The 14,300-nt window shown below is 45.9% G+C and overlaps 1 protein-coding gene across 1 annotated transcript; it reads right to left on the reverse strand.

Annotated features, from left to right (window-relative positions):
• Window positions 1–18: 18 nt before the first annotated feature.
• On the reverse strand, window positions 19–10,680 carry LOC102092470 (G2/mitotic-specific cyclin-B1). Its single transcript, XM_065046640.1, is given in 15 exon segments — window positions 19–811; window positions 2,212–2,375; window positions 3,435–3,486; window positions 3,756–3,819; window positions 4,682–4,738; window positions 5,391–5,465; window positions 6,096–6,144; window positions 6,791–6,846; window positions 6,933–7,249; window positions 7,935–8,045; window positions 8,905–9,141; window positions 9,536–9,694; window positions 10,053–10,165; window positions 10,168–10,234; window positions 10,462–10,680. Coding segments are annotated over 15 exon segments (1,833 nt in total). The 3' UTR covers window positions 19–718.
• Between the last annotated feature and the right edge of the window lie 3,620 nt (window positions 10,681–14,300).

Genomic DNA, 14,300 nt, shown 5'->3' on the forward strand with positions numbered 1-14,300 from the left:
AAGAGCCACGCGGAAGGGTGTGAAAAAACTGGAAACGTTTCATTTTTATTGAGGGAAAACACGCTCATTAATGTTACAATATCTTAACAATTTTAGCAGCTTGATCAATTTTCTTCAAACACAAAGCAGAAATGCAAGTGCTCGTTTAATAATATATTTAAAAGTACTGCTTATCTGCGTAAGTGAGAGCGTGGTGCCACCTCTTCCATCCTACCCGAGGTTTGCCTTGGGTTTTGCTGCAGGAGATGGGATCCATGGGTTGCATCTACTGCAGCATGCTCTGCTTAAATAAGCCCTCTACAGTACAATAAAATGTAAAGCTTTTCAGACTAAAATTATACATAAGGCTTTTAAAAGAATAAAAACCAAACTGGTTGAGCTTTCCCCATGGGCAGAGCAGTGTCACGCATCCTGTCCGAGCTCCACTGGCGCCCAGGGGAAGAGAACAGCAACAGCAGAGCCTTGTGTAAGCCCACTGTTACCTTTTACACAATAAAATTGTTAAAGCTATGCTATTTATGTATCAATTATTATTATTTCAGGACAGCTATGAAGCGAGTTTTCATCTAACTTCAGCACCTATGCTACCTGTTCAAACATTTGTCGTGCAGCAGGGTTAAATTTCACTTCAACGACTTGTGTGGACAGGTTCTCAGTCTCTAGAGGTCACAACGATGACCACATACACTGTATAAAATGAAACGCAATTTCTCCTTGCTCACGCAGAACAGACATTATTTTCAAGCTGTAGAGCAATGGCCTTCAAAGACGCATCTTTCGCCCAGTTAACTCTGCTCCCAATTAGGATATTCTGTAATGAAGAAAGAAAGATCGTTGGTTACAAAAAGCCTTTAAAGATTATTCCTGGTAAAATATCTCAAAAGCTGTCTGGTTTTCAACTTTTAATTTGGAAGCCCTTGAAATTCACAGCAAGGTTTGAAGCAGGCAGGATGGGCGAGGGGCGACAGAAAGGCAAGTATTGTTTTAGATCCTACTGTCAATACACAGACAAAGCAAAAAAAAAAACCACAAAAAAACGTGCTTTGAATTTCCTAAAGGTGCTTGCACATCGTCTCTATTTTAAACATATGAATTTAGAGGATGTGGTTTTCTCCTCTGTGGTGGTGTTGTTTGATTTTTTTTTAAACACATGAAATAAAGTTTGCCTTAAACACAAGATAACACAGTTAACATTCTCACCCTGCCATTCTGCACTGAAAACGGGAATTATTAAATTTAACTGAAGAAGATTAGATTTCAGAAATGCAAAACCAGGAGACAATTCTAGGAATCTAATCTAAAACCCACTAACATGTTTAATTTCTCGTTCTAAAATTGAGATGCAGCCTTGTTATAAATGCACACTAGTAGTTAAAATAGCATGCAATACAAAAACATGTGGCTCTCTTCCTGCCCTCGAAATTCTCCCGATCGTGCAAATTCACAGCATGGTTATATTTCTTGTCTTCTACCTGAAGCCCTTCAATATATTTTATCTCTTCCTCAGTCTACATTTCGAAACAAACCGTGTGCATCTCGACTGGGATTTCGTAACCCATTTGCAGATAGACTCAAGCGCACCGCAGCTGGGTCTGTTCACTGTTCACGCCTCCCATCTGAGAGCTGAAGTCAGCGCTGCGTGGGGCCCGGCGGCAGGAGGCAGCACAGGCTGCACGGCAGAGGCAGAGCACCAGCACCAGGCTGGGCACGCTGGGCGCAGGATGCTGCAGGAGGCCCCTCCAGCCTGTCCCAAATCGTGAGGTTTTCTCCCTCACTCTGTGTGACTCCACACTTGGGGCAGTGAGGAGCAGCTGTCTGGCTCACCGGTATCGCAGGATTAAAATGTACTTCTTTTTCCTAATCGTGAGATTGGGGAACTGTTTTGGGGGGGTGTAGAGAGGTGACTCTCAGTGTAAGGAAATACAGTCACTGCTACTTTTCTACCTTTAAGGGAACAAAGGAATAAAGACAGATTGATAGACTATCTCTAAACTTCGTAAATAATTATTCCAAAGAAATTTGTGACAATTTCATGCTTTCAGCCTTTAAAGCAACACAGTTTTCTTTTCACACAGCAGTTTTTCCATTACCATTCTTACTTAAGGGTTTTAGAAAACACAATTATGTTTGAAGTTGTATTTACCATACGCTACGTTATTTTGACTATAATGCAAAACTGCAAACTTGCTCCTGAAAGCTACAACACGTTACCTGGAAGACATTTTGAAGTAGTACAATCCTCTGTCTTTCTTTTTGTATGTTATGATGGATTTTCTCCAGCACTCTGCTCTCTTTCCCATGTCCTTGTTTCTCCTTTAATTTTTTTATCATGGTATGAATTTGCAGCATTTTCTGTTCTCCGTTTTTTTTCAGTGCTGCTCCATTATTAGGAAAAGTGTTACAAAGTAGTTAGATGAGCAGTAGAACTAAATACATGCTTTTTCCCTCACAGACATCTTCCACTTCCACTGCAATAACCCTAACTTCACATTCCATCCCTTCCCCCCAACATGTTTCAAGATATTCCTTTCACACAAGAGGCAACAAATGCTGTGGCAACCTGGTATCAAAGTACATCAATTGGTTCCCTGGCTGCTAGCAAAACAGGAAATACTTTGTATGCGTCTGCATTTCCATCAGACATGGACTGCAATTTGAACATCTGTCCTACACCCCATCTTTGGTTGTCACAACTTTTAAGGTCAAGGGTGTTTAAGGCCCTTTCCCGTTTTTCAAATTCGATCAAAACCAAATTCCAAAGTCATACAAGGAACTTATGGACAACACCAGTGAACAGTACTGTTTTTTTATAGGAAACCAGATTGAAAACAAGAGTGAATAAAACCATTTAGAGACAACTCATACAGCATTCCTTTACATATTTCCAAAGATATTAGGGATGTTCATTTTTCCTATGGAGATGACTTCACTTCTAAATTTGACCCACTCTAATAAGCCTACTGACATACATGCCAGTAAGAGTTTTTTGTAAGCAAATCCCATCCCATATTCTGCAAACGTTTCATAAAGGTGCAGTCTGACCAAAAAAAAAAACAAAACAAAACAAAAACAAAAACCAAACCAAACCGAACCAAAAAAACCAAACCACCACCAAACAAAACTGTAGCTGTTGTAGAACTGATTTAAATTACTAAATAATGTGTAGTTTTCTGGGGAGTTTACACTAAGTAATAGAACGCTACCATGCTCTTTTTGAGTATCTCCTTGCATCTCTCATTCTAACACATCAGTTTCATGCTCTAGTAGACAACACACCATCTTATTTTTAGATTACTTCCTACTCTTTCAGAAGTTTCATAACTATGCTGAGTTTCTCAGTTACTTCAGATGTAAATTAATATTGCTACAAGAACTTTAAAATGCGAAATGTACATTCAAATATAAAACAAAGTCAATATAGCTAACACACTTACTGAGTCTTTTCCTTTTAAGGTCCATCAACTTACATTCCTTCTCACGTGCTTGCTGAAAGAAAAAAAAGTACTTCCTTGACTCTTGGGTCAAAAAAATATGGAAAGATGCTAATTCAATTAATAAAGCAGTTAAGGACAGCTAACTTTCTTACATGCTCGCTTCAAGTAATCATTTCAGTAGTTTTAACACCAGTAGAAACCCCACCCACGTATTCAGCTTCAAATGACTCGTGCAACCCTGCTACTTTCAAATTGTGCTCCTGGCCATGCTGAGGTTGGCAGATCTGCACAACTGCAAGAGAAACTACAACTGACACTTACCTGCTGATATGCAATTACTGTCCCACTGAGCATTGTTATGTGTTTCATTCTTCCTATGATCAGGCTAAGGAAGGAAACATGCATTACTATGAGTCAACAGCATAAATGTTTTAATCAAGTTACATGGATTAAAGAAAAAAATCTCCATTTCCCATAAAACCAAAATAAAACAAACTGCACCTTTTCTTTATTACAGTTATTATAGTAAGTATCGTTGTAGGGGCCAAATAGTATCCTTATTCCCCTCTTGGTTTTCCTAATGTTTCAGTTGAGTCTGTCTAACAATTAAGATCACAGAGCTTGGAAGGCATCAGGGAAGCCTAGCTACTCGAGAATGGCTAAGAATTGAAGCTCCTGAATTCCAGTGTGTGGCAGGGACACAAAGAAAATGCAATGTTTTTAGCTGTGTTTCTGAAAGAAATTAAATTTCTTATATTACACTTTGTAAGTGTGCACCAATTAATATTGGTCAGGAAATGAAATCTCATTTTAAATATGACTGAAATTTTCAGTTCTTTTTCAAAGACATTAAACTCCTACATGATTAATCAATGAAGGCAGCAGAAGCAAGGCTCTGTTACAAGTCCGATTACATGCCCAGCTATTTTAAGTTCAGGGTTACTCATGCATTATTGAAGACAAAAAAAACTCTTTAACTACAAACAGTTCTCACTAGCGAATCAAAAATTATGATCTCTGGAATCAAGGGCTGGTTAATTCAGAGCTCAAATGTAAATGCACTCTGGGCATGAGAGGTCTGAGCATGCTGATTCTAGCCAGAAGGCAGACTGTATATCATTCAGTCAAAACTGGAAAAAGGAAGGTTGCTTTTAAAAAAGGTACAATAACGTAATGTAGGAACATGTCACATTAAACTGTGTAAAGTCTATTCCTCTCTAGCCATCCTTTCCCCAAGAATACCTCACCGTGACTCGTTATCATGTTGCTTCACATTGATTTTCAGCTGAAACCCAAATTGCATCCTGCATAGCGTGGGGAAGAAATGTAATTGATGAGAACGGATAAGAAACTGAAATAAGGAGATTTAGAAAAGTAAGAAAAGAGATATTTCCAAGGTTCCATTTATATCCACTTTCATAGTGTAATTATATATATAAAATACTCAGTACCTTTTAAATATCACATTTTGTAAATAACGGGGCTTAACCCTCAGGACAAGAAAGGCATTATCGATGATTATTTGTGAGAGTGACAACTCCTTTCTCTCTTGCCACACACACACTCAGACGCCATTAAACCCACAGGGTGCAGAAGGCAAACTGGGCAAAGATGGGACTTCAACTGAAGAGCCATGTAACACAGGAGACATATAACACCTATCAACTCTGTCTTTTCACATGCATTTGTAAAACACTGCCAATAAATCAATTTACTGTATATAGTCAGATTTTCACAAATTTGCAGGAACCCGTGTGTTTACACATTTTAACTTGCAATTTGTTGTTGTTCTCTGTGGTATCTCCATCTGCATTGCTACTGGCTCAAATGTCTTATGTTTGTAACACACACCATATCACTGTGAAATCCTGTCTTAATCAGAATTATGTATATGTGCAGATATGTGTGCACAGAAACAAACATTAAACCTCCAAATAAACAAGAAGAAAATCCTACCTTTGCAAGGCTAATGTCCTGTTCTCGAAAGCAAGTTTTAATTCCTCCGTAATTCTTTCCAAATCGTCTGCAGCACTGAAGGATAAAACAAAAACAAAACCACATACAACCCCAAACTGTGTGAAGATAACAAAAAATGTAAAAGCAATGTCGCGCTTTTAACTTGCTCTTTATGTGTCTACAGTAAGAATTTTTCCTGTAAACCACAAATTAAGGCCAGGAATATTTTAACATGTGGAACTACATTAGTGAATTCTAGCTGTCACAAGAAGGACTGCAAATTTTGAAGCCACATCAGATACTGAGCTACATTATGAGAATGAGTAAAATAGCTCTGTCTGGGTGACAGACACTGGAACAGGCTGCCCAGGGAGGTTGTGGAGTCTCCTTCTCTGGAGACATTCAAAACCCACCTGGACATGTTCCTGTGCGACCTCACCTAGGCGTTCCTGCTCCAGCAGGGGGATTGGACTAGATGATCTTTTGAGGTCCCTTCCAATCCCAAACATACTGCGCTACTATATTTTCTCTCGATTTTCTCTGTTTTCACCAGACTCCTATAAAGTACTAATAGTTGATCCAGAGATTTACTGAGGAATGACTAGAAGAGAACCTCCAAGCTCATTTCTTAACCCTTCACCTCTTTATTTTAAATTTTAAATATTTTAAAAGACATCAAATGTTTGAAGTTATCCAATTACATACTCCTGGAGAAACTCTTCTTCAATGATGTGGTCAAGGCAAGGTGTTTGATCTGCAAAGAAAGAATGTCACTAAAAAAACAGGCACAAGAGAATTTTAAATACAATCTACAGAGTACAAAGGATAAGCAGTTTAATGGCTATACTGACAAGTCTTTGTATTCCTACAGCCACACCTTATTTCTTCCACTGTTAGTGAGACTACGCTATCAATCAGTTGCATTGGAGAAATGATTAGACATTAAAATACTTAAATTTAGCATCTTTTTGACACGCCAAAGCTGGCTCACAGCATTGCTCTGGACATTCTGCTAGCTGTTTCAGCACAAGGGGACACGAGTCACGGAGACAAGCCAGGAACAGGAAGAAACCCCTTAAATCAGCATTGTTGCCGATCGCTTCGGCAGACATCTGGTGAGACTTCAGCCTCCGTGGTCAGGCCCTGAGAACCGCCACCGCGGGCCGGAGGGGCCGGCCCGGGCCCCGGGCGGGGTCTGGCCCGGGCCCCGGGCGGGGAAAGGCGGCGGCACCGCCCGCCTGGCGGCTCCGTTAGAGTTCAAAGGTGCCCCGAGGCGCGTCTAGAAAACGCAGCGAGGTGCCCGGCGGACAGAACCACTTCCCAGCCCTCGCTACCGCAACACGGCACCAGGAGGAAGCGCAGGGGGCTGCTGGAGGGCGCCAGAGCAGGGAGCAACCTACCAATATGAAGCGTGGCGCTGCAGTCCTGGAGCTGCTGCCTGATGCGGTTCCTCAGCCTGGGCACAGCAAAGCGACAACGGTCAGTCACGGCGGCAACGCCCCTCGCGCCACCCCAGCAGCTCCCCGTCCCGCCAGCACCGACCGGAGCAGCGTGTTGACATCCACCGCCCTCAGCAACCGGACGACCGGGCGGTTCTCGGCGATCGCGCCGCCCCTGGCCACCGCCTTTGGCCGCCGCCGCCGCCGCCGCGCCTCCATGGCCGCCTGTTCAAACCTCCCGCGCGCCGCTCGGCAGAGCGGCCGGCGATTGCTCCTGGCTGTTGCCCGCGCGTTGCCGGCCAATCCCAGGCCTCTTCTCCTACATCGGCGATTCGGCGCTCGGCCGCCAGGCGGGGGCGGTGCCACACACGGGGGTTCCGCGGGCAGCGCGGCGGCGTTGGTGTGTCGCTGGGCGTTCCCCTAGAGAAAAGCTGATAGTTGTTAGGTTATTAACAAAAATATGCTACATTAATAGTTAATAGAGCTGCACTCTAGTGGGGCCAGTCTGGCAGATGCTGCCTGTGCCACGGCGCCTGCCTTGCCCCCGGGCTGCCACACTCCTCCGCTGCTCACGGCTTCCACAGGGCTGGCTCAGCGCTAGGTGGACGACAACTGTCCTACCGCAGAAAACACAGCTTGAAGGTAAAACAACTTTGTTTTAAAAACACACAAATAAATTACATTATATAGACACAGGGGCACATAGTCCCAAGATGCTGCTTGAGCTCACAGAGGAGTTAACTCTTGCATCAAAGGTTGCGCTAGATGCTGTGTGATAGAAGACTTCAGCTCTTCAGAGCCACTTATCTCAATGTTTTTGTTCGTGGAGTATTTTTTCTTGATTGCCTGCAGAAAAATAAGTTCAAACTTCATAAACTTACGCTATCCCAGCTCACCTGAGGCTTGGTGGTCAAGCCAAGCCCACCCTAACACACAAGACCAGTTCATAGCCAGCTTATGCCACTTTGGCAAGCTAGAGATCTTCAGCTGCCATAAGCAGGTCTGATCCAAGTTTGACGGCAGTGTCTCAGCCAAGGCAGCTTCAGAGCACCAGTTACTGACACTTAATCACGCATACTCCCTGCCTGCACCATGAGATTCTTACCACATGCTGGGTAATGCCCTCATTCACAAGAATTACGTTCTTTGCTATGTGCTGCATAACTGGCAGAAGGTCTCTCTCTGTGTAAGACATGTGGTATTGCAAAGTTGGTATCTGAAAGGAAAAGTAGTAATTAGACAAGCCTGCTAGAACAACCTGAGTACACTGTATTCTTTGCCTTCTGCTGGCCTTGGGCAGTTGTAGTCTCCTGTTTCACAGGGAAGGGTTAACAGTTACCGCCCAACTTCTGTTCCTTGTAATGGACCACAGGGAGACAGGAACATGCTGAGATACCACAAGGGAAGCAGAACGCATGCACTTGGCCCAGAGCAGCCTTTTAAGCGGGTGCACAGGCACAGCGAGTCCAAAACTAAGAGGTGGTCCGGCAAGTGTAGCTTACCCACTTGTGTCCTTTGAGTTTCAGAGATAAACAAGAAGCAGCCGCTGTGATCTTGGATGGAGGGAAGTGAACCATATCATAGTCCACAATGGACAAGTCCATCAAGTATTTGGCTAGAATGTGCTGTTCTAAGTCAACATGCAGTAAGTCACAGTAGAGCATTGGCTATGCCTGAGGCATGAGTGTCCTGTCAAAGCCTTCATTTAGTCAAGCAGGAAGAAATACTTCCTTAGCAAACATTTTCAGGCCTATAGGCTTGAAATTCAAGTGGTTTAATCACAGAGCAGTTCTGAGCTGTATTAGGCTGTGCACACTCTAGGACCACTCCCTTTCAATGGCAGTCTAGCAGTGACCTGCAGTACCAGGCAGGTTAACTCTGGTTTTGAGTGGGTTAGGCTTATGTGGCTGAAGGCAGGCAAACAAGACCTGTTTCTACATGAGAGAGGTCTCAACCAGGCACAGCTGCTAAACTGCTGCAGTACTCACAAATTTAGAACCATTTTAACAAGCTGCCACGGTCAGGCATTGTGTTTTCCAGATACTGCTAACAGTGCCATCTGCTCTCAGCATTACCTCTGCAATCATTGAAGCCCTCCTCAGGAAGTGTGGAGGGAGAGGGTGACCCAGACAGAAGCCCAGGGCTTGCAGGATCTTCATCTCCATCTGGCAGATTTGGAGCTTTGTGTAACTGTGATTAGTTACACAGGCAAAGTCTTCAACAGCTGGGCTCAATATCTCTTCATATTTGCTGACAATAAACATAGCTGCAACACCAACCAGCTGTAATGTCCTCTTGGTAACAGCATTGTCCTGTAGTAAGGAAGATATTTATTTATTTAGAGATTTATCTGAATTACTTGGCTCAGGACACAGCTTTTCAAGGTAGCCAATGTAAGGTTTGTTATATGGCAGGATGTACTGGCATGTACAAAATAACTGTACACCATCTATTACCTCTGTTGGGATCTGCAAGGTTATTAGAAGGCCTAGAGACCAAACGAGGAAGAGGAGTCAGCAGTTTTGATATATCAAGTCACTGTTCTTGGCTGAGAGGGCTACGTGGTACATACCAAATGCCCTTTGTTGGTCAGCTATATTTTGTTAAGGGTAACGTATCTAACCATGTGTGGTGTTACTGATCAGTGCTCATTGTGCTTTAGCTTAGTGGAAAAGCATTACCTGATACTGGGCAAGAGACACTCACCTGGATTAAGCGATCAGTGATAGCAACTGTCATGTACAAAGTCCCCTGCTGGAGTTTGAGGTTTATTTCTGCTCGCACAATCCGATCTATTAGTATGGCACGCACGTTCCCAGCGATCTTCTGGCCATCCAGGTGTTTGGGTCTGACAGGCTGACTTGCCTGTGAGAAGGAATAGTGTCAATAGATGTAGCCACTTAGCTGAAGCATTTGCAGTGCCCAACCTCTGGTGCATGTAAATGCTTATCAAAGAGTTCAGCACTGGCATAGCCCATAGGTGTAAGCCACAGGGCACAAGGCTTCTGTGTTCACTAGAGATGGGCTAGAATGAGCATGGCACTAGTACTACTGGTTGATTAATCTAACAACCAGCATCTGCTTATCAGCTCAGTTTAATCTTGCCTTTTAAGTGAAGGAAAATCAATAGGTGAAAGCGGATAGCAGGTCCAAGGCACATCTACAATGACAGGTTCACTGTGTCAGCAGGTGCCACTTACAGTTATGACATACTACCACCAACCTCAAGGTCTCTCAGATAATTGTAGATGTCCTTCGCGTAGCTGCTGCAGGAGTTCAGGTCAGCGTTGGCTTTCACATCCACGTCTTCAATATCAAGCAAGACATCAGAAAAGCCTGACACAGCACGTCACCTGATGGGGCACGTCCAGATGTCTCCATGGGGGCTGAAGACTGAGGCTCCAACTACAAGAAAATTTGGGATCAGTGGGCAGCACTCCCCCTCACAGCCCAGAGTGGGCCAGGTGAAGGCTTCCATGGGGAAAGCTGCACCCAGCAACCCTGCAGCACTGGCAGTGCTCCTGGGGCTCACCGCCCTATTTCAGGGCACAGAGTGAAGCCGTGTCCCCCGCAGGGGCAGTGCAGACCAGGGCAGGGGGTGCATACAGCCGCAGGGAGGCCGCGGTCGGTACTTGCATGGGCTCGGGCTGGGACCGTGTCTCCGGGACTGGCGACAACACCTTCTTAACAGCTGCCTCCCGCGTCCTCTTCTCCGGGATCTTGGCGAGCACGGGTCTGGTGCCCGACTCCTGCCCGCGGGCACCCGCCACCTTCTTGCCGCCAGACCGCGTCCTCGGCTCAGCGACGCGGTTGCCGATGTCCACCGGGGCGGTGCGGGGCCGCAGCTCCATCCTGCACGCCGCCGGCCCGCAGCTGTCGGCGGGCACCCCGCGGCTCCTGGCTGCCGCACGACCCCGCCGCGGGGAGAGAGGCGGGCGGTCAGCGGCACCGCGACGCGGGTACGGCGGGGGCTGCAGGCTGCCCCCCGGCAGCCCGAACGCTGAGGGGGAGATCGCACGGCTGCACCCCCGGGACCTCGGAGCTGGCGGAGAGGAACCGGGGAAAGGCTGGGCGCACTGCCACCCTGCCACCCGAAACCGGAGGGAGGGTTGCACAGCTACACCCGCCCCGACGCTGGAGGGTCACGGGTGCGGACCTGGCGGGTTGCAAACTTGAGGACTGAGTGAAGTCGGGGAGCCGAGGGACTACCCCTGGAGAACGTGCACACCCGCCACCGCCCTCCCCCCGAAGAAGAAATGGAATGAAAGAACCGCGCAGGGCCGCCCTGCTGCTCGCCGCTGTCCGCGGAGCGGGAGCGTTTCGGGAAAGAGGGAGCAGGACGTGGCCACCTTCCCTCTCTCTCTCCCGGCTCCCCAGGTTCGGGCACACAGCGACCCCCCCCCCCCCCCCCGCGGCACGGTACCCGCGGCTGTTCCACACCCACCCTTCTGCCCCCGAGCGTCATCACACAGCACTGCGGGCTCCGCCACCCGCCTCGGCTTTAGAGCGCCCAACGCCGGCCGCTCATTGGCTGCCCGCTACCTCCCTATTGGCTGCTGGCGGCCCCGCCTGATGTGTTGTCGTGGCGACCGACGGGGCACGCCCACGAGTGTTCGAAAAGGGTGTGTGTGACCCACAGGTGTGCGAGCTGCAGGCTGGCTGGGGCTCCTGCCCCCGACTGCGGCAGCGCAGGCCGGGGCGGGGCTGTACCCGCGCTGTGCCGGCCTGTGTCGGGGCCGTACCCGGGCCGTACCCGGGCTGTGCCGGGGCCGTACCCGGGCCGTGCCGGGGCTGTATCCGGGCCGTGCCGGGGTTGTACCTGGGCTGCGCCAGGGCTGTACCTGGACTGTACCCGGGCTGTGCCGCGGCCGTGCCGGGGCTATGCCGGTACCGGCTGCTTCTTGACAGACTTTCCTGTTTGCACCCCAGTTGTTTTTTTTAACCAGAAAAGATGCAGTACACAAAGTTATTGAAAAACACGTTTATTTTCCCCTCCTTGTATACACATATATTGCTTGCTGCCAGATGTACAATGATAAAATCACAGAATAGTTTGGGTCGGAAGGGACCTCCAAAGTTCCACCCCCCCTGCAATGAGCAGGGACACCTTCAAGTAGATCAGGTTGCTCAGAGCCCCATCCAGCCTGGCCTGGAGTGTCTCCAGGGATGAGGCATCGACCACCGCCCTGGGCAACCTGGGCCAGTGTTTCACCACCCTCATTGTAAAAAATTTCTTCATGTCTAGCCTGAATCTCCCCTCCTTCAGTTCAAAACCATTACTCCATGTTGTTTTGAGTCTTAGTCTCATCTTTGAAAGTGTTTTGCTGCAGCTGTCTGCATACAAATCCAATGACTAAGATCTCCCCTACCATAGCATTCACTAAAACATAAATAAATTTGCCTGTACCTGTGATTTCAAACCCTTCCCTTACAGCACAGTTTTAACAGTTCTTGCAGAGGCAGAAGCCTGAACCCTTCTCGGGAGGATTATTGCCAGATACGGCATTCTTGTTCAATGAATTTAAGGCAGATGTTTATTGCCATAGTCTTCCTGCCAGGGTAGCCAGGAAAACAGGGTGCACATCTGTTGGGTACACACAAGCAGCTGCAGAGTGCGTGTTCAAATGCAGGTTTGCACCTGCCTGTGAAGTATCCAGGTACGAGCTGACTGTCACTGCCATGACCATCAAATGTGGTCCCAGCCACCTTGTTTCAGGTCCTGTTGCTAGCAGCTGGAGTATGAAACAAGCTTTTACTCAGGACAAGCTGTGGCAAGCATCAAGGCGTTTCAACTCTATTAAGCTAATTTGGTTTGAAAAGAATCACCCCCCTTTTCATCTACCTGTCACGATAGGGCTAATGCTCAGTTTGGTGAAATGCTGTCAGCTCCAGTACAATCACCTCAGCTATGCATGGCATCTGTAAATAACTGAAGATTTTTGTTTGAAAATGGTTTTCAGAACCAGATCACCACCTTGTTTATAGGCTGAGCGTAACTGTAGCACTGTTATTGCACTGACCTGAGCCTTCTGGAGGAGGCAAGGTGAGAAAACCACTTCCAAAGACATAAATCAGAAGAAAACAGGGTCAAACTTTGAGAACATGGTTGGTTCTGCAGCGCTGTCCTGAGAAACGAGGGACTGTGATTTGTGTAGTCGATTTTCATCACTCCATGTAACAGCAATGCATCTTTCAGAGACCTTCTGACCAGAGTTTTTCAAGTCAGCCCTGCACTGCAGTCAGTGTTTTCACACAGCACCGAGGAAGATAAGGGAATGGAAACTTGTTTAACAGTTACAAAAGAAACTATGCAGTTTGTACAGTCCTACTGCAAGAGAAGCAGAATTGCTTAAGGACATTTCACACTGTGTTGCTCATTATTCTGATAACCTAATTCCTACATCACTCTATCCTCAAATTCCACTGACATCAAGTCTGGTCTTTAAAATCGTATTTCTATTCAAGTACTGATCCCACATAGCAGAACAAGAAAACAGTCTGACAAAATAAGACCGCTGTGATGCATGGAATGATTAAAGACATAGTTATTCTTGCTAACCACTGAATCGATTTGCTGAACTCCAAGGAAAATACTCAAAAGATTCAGACAAGAAGAAAAGGGAGGCATGGGAAGACTGCAGACAGATGTAAGGTTAACTGCCTCAGAAGACACGTTATTACCCCGTTGACAGGTCTTCCCTGAAGACACAGAGTTGTTTATGCTTAATTCCTTGTTAAACACACTTTCTCTTTCCAGTCTAGAAGTCTCAATTTACAGTTTGTTTCAGCAGCTTGCCAAGTCCTAGACTACTGGCACCATCTGGCATTCTCAACCTGGACCGCATTCTTGGGTAATACACAAAGGTACTGCTGGCTACAGTACACCTGCAGCTGTGTTATGTGATTATGAAAAAAGAATCAAGTGACAGAAAAGCCTGAGGTGAAGTTTAGCTGAGTGTGAGGATAACCACTGATTAATTACTTTAAGCTTCAAATTATTGCATTTGTAGTTATTCATACAAGAAGTAAACAACAAAAAAAGTATTTTACATAGTGTATTTTTGATTCTGTGTCTTCCCAGGAAACAGAAAAGTGTCTGCAGTTTTTTCCCTTCACAATTTCTCAGTGCTCACCTGTGGATTTCTTTCCTTAAGAAAACCAATTAGGTTAAAAATGATAATATGTATGTGGTCTGATGCATTAAGTTTAGAAATCACATAATATAAAAACTGTATTTCTATTAGATAATAAAGTGTGCAAAAAAACATGACTAGATGTTGCTTTTTACTCCCCACAATAAAGGTGTATTTTTTTTTCATGCAAAGAGTCTTCAAGCTATGTTTGAAAAAAATATTTTTCAGCGGCTTATGTTTGCATTCCAGTATAAACTGTGTCCATTTCCCACTGCTTCCGTGAAATCATAATCATGATGTTCCACACTTAGAGTATGGAATACATCTCTGCTCATTCA

The sequence above is a fragment of the Columba livia genome, chromosome Z, assembly GCF_036013475.1.
Source record: "Columba livia isolate bColLiv1 breed racing homer chromosome Z, bColLiv1.pat.W.v2, whole genome shotgun sequence".
Taxonomy (NCBI): Eukaryota; Metazoa; Chordata; class Aves; order Columbiformes; family Columbidae; genus Columba; species Columba livia.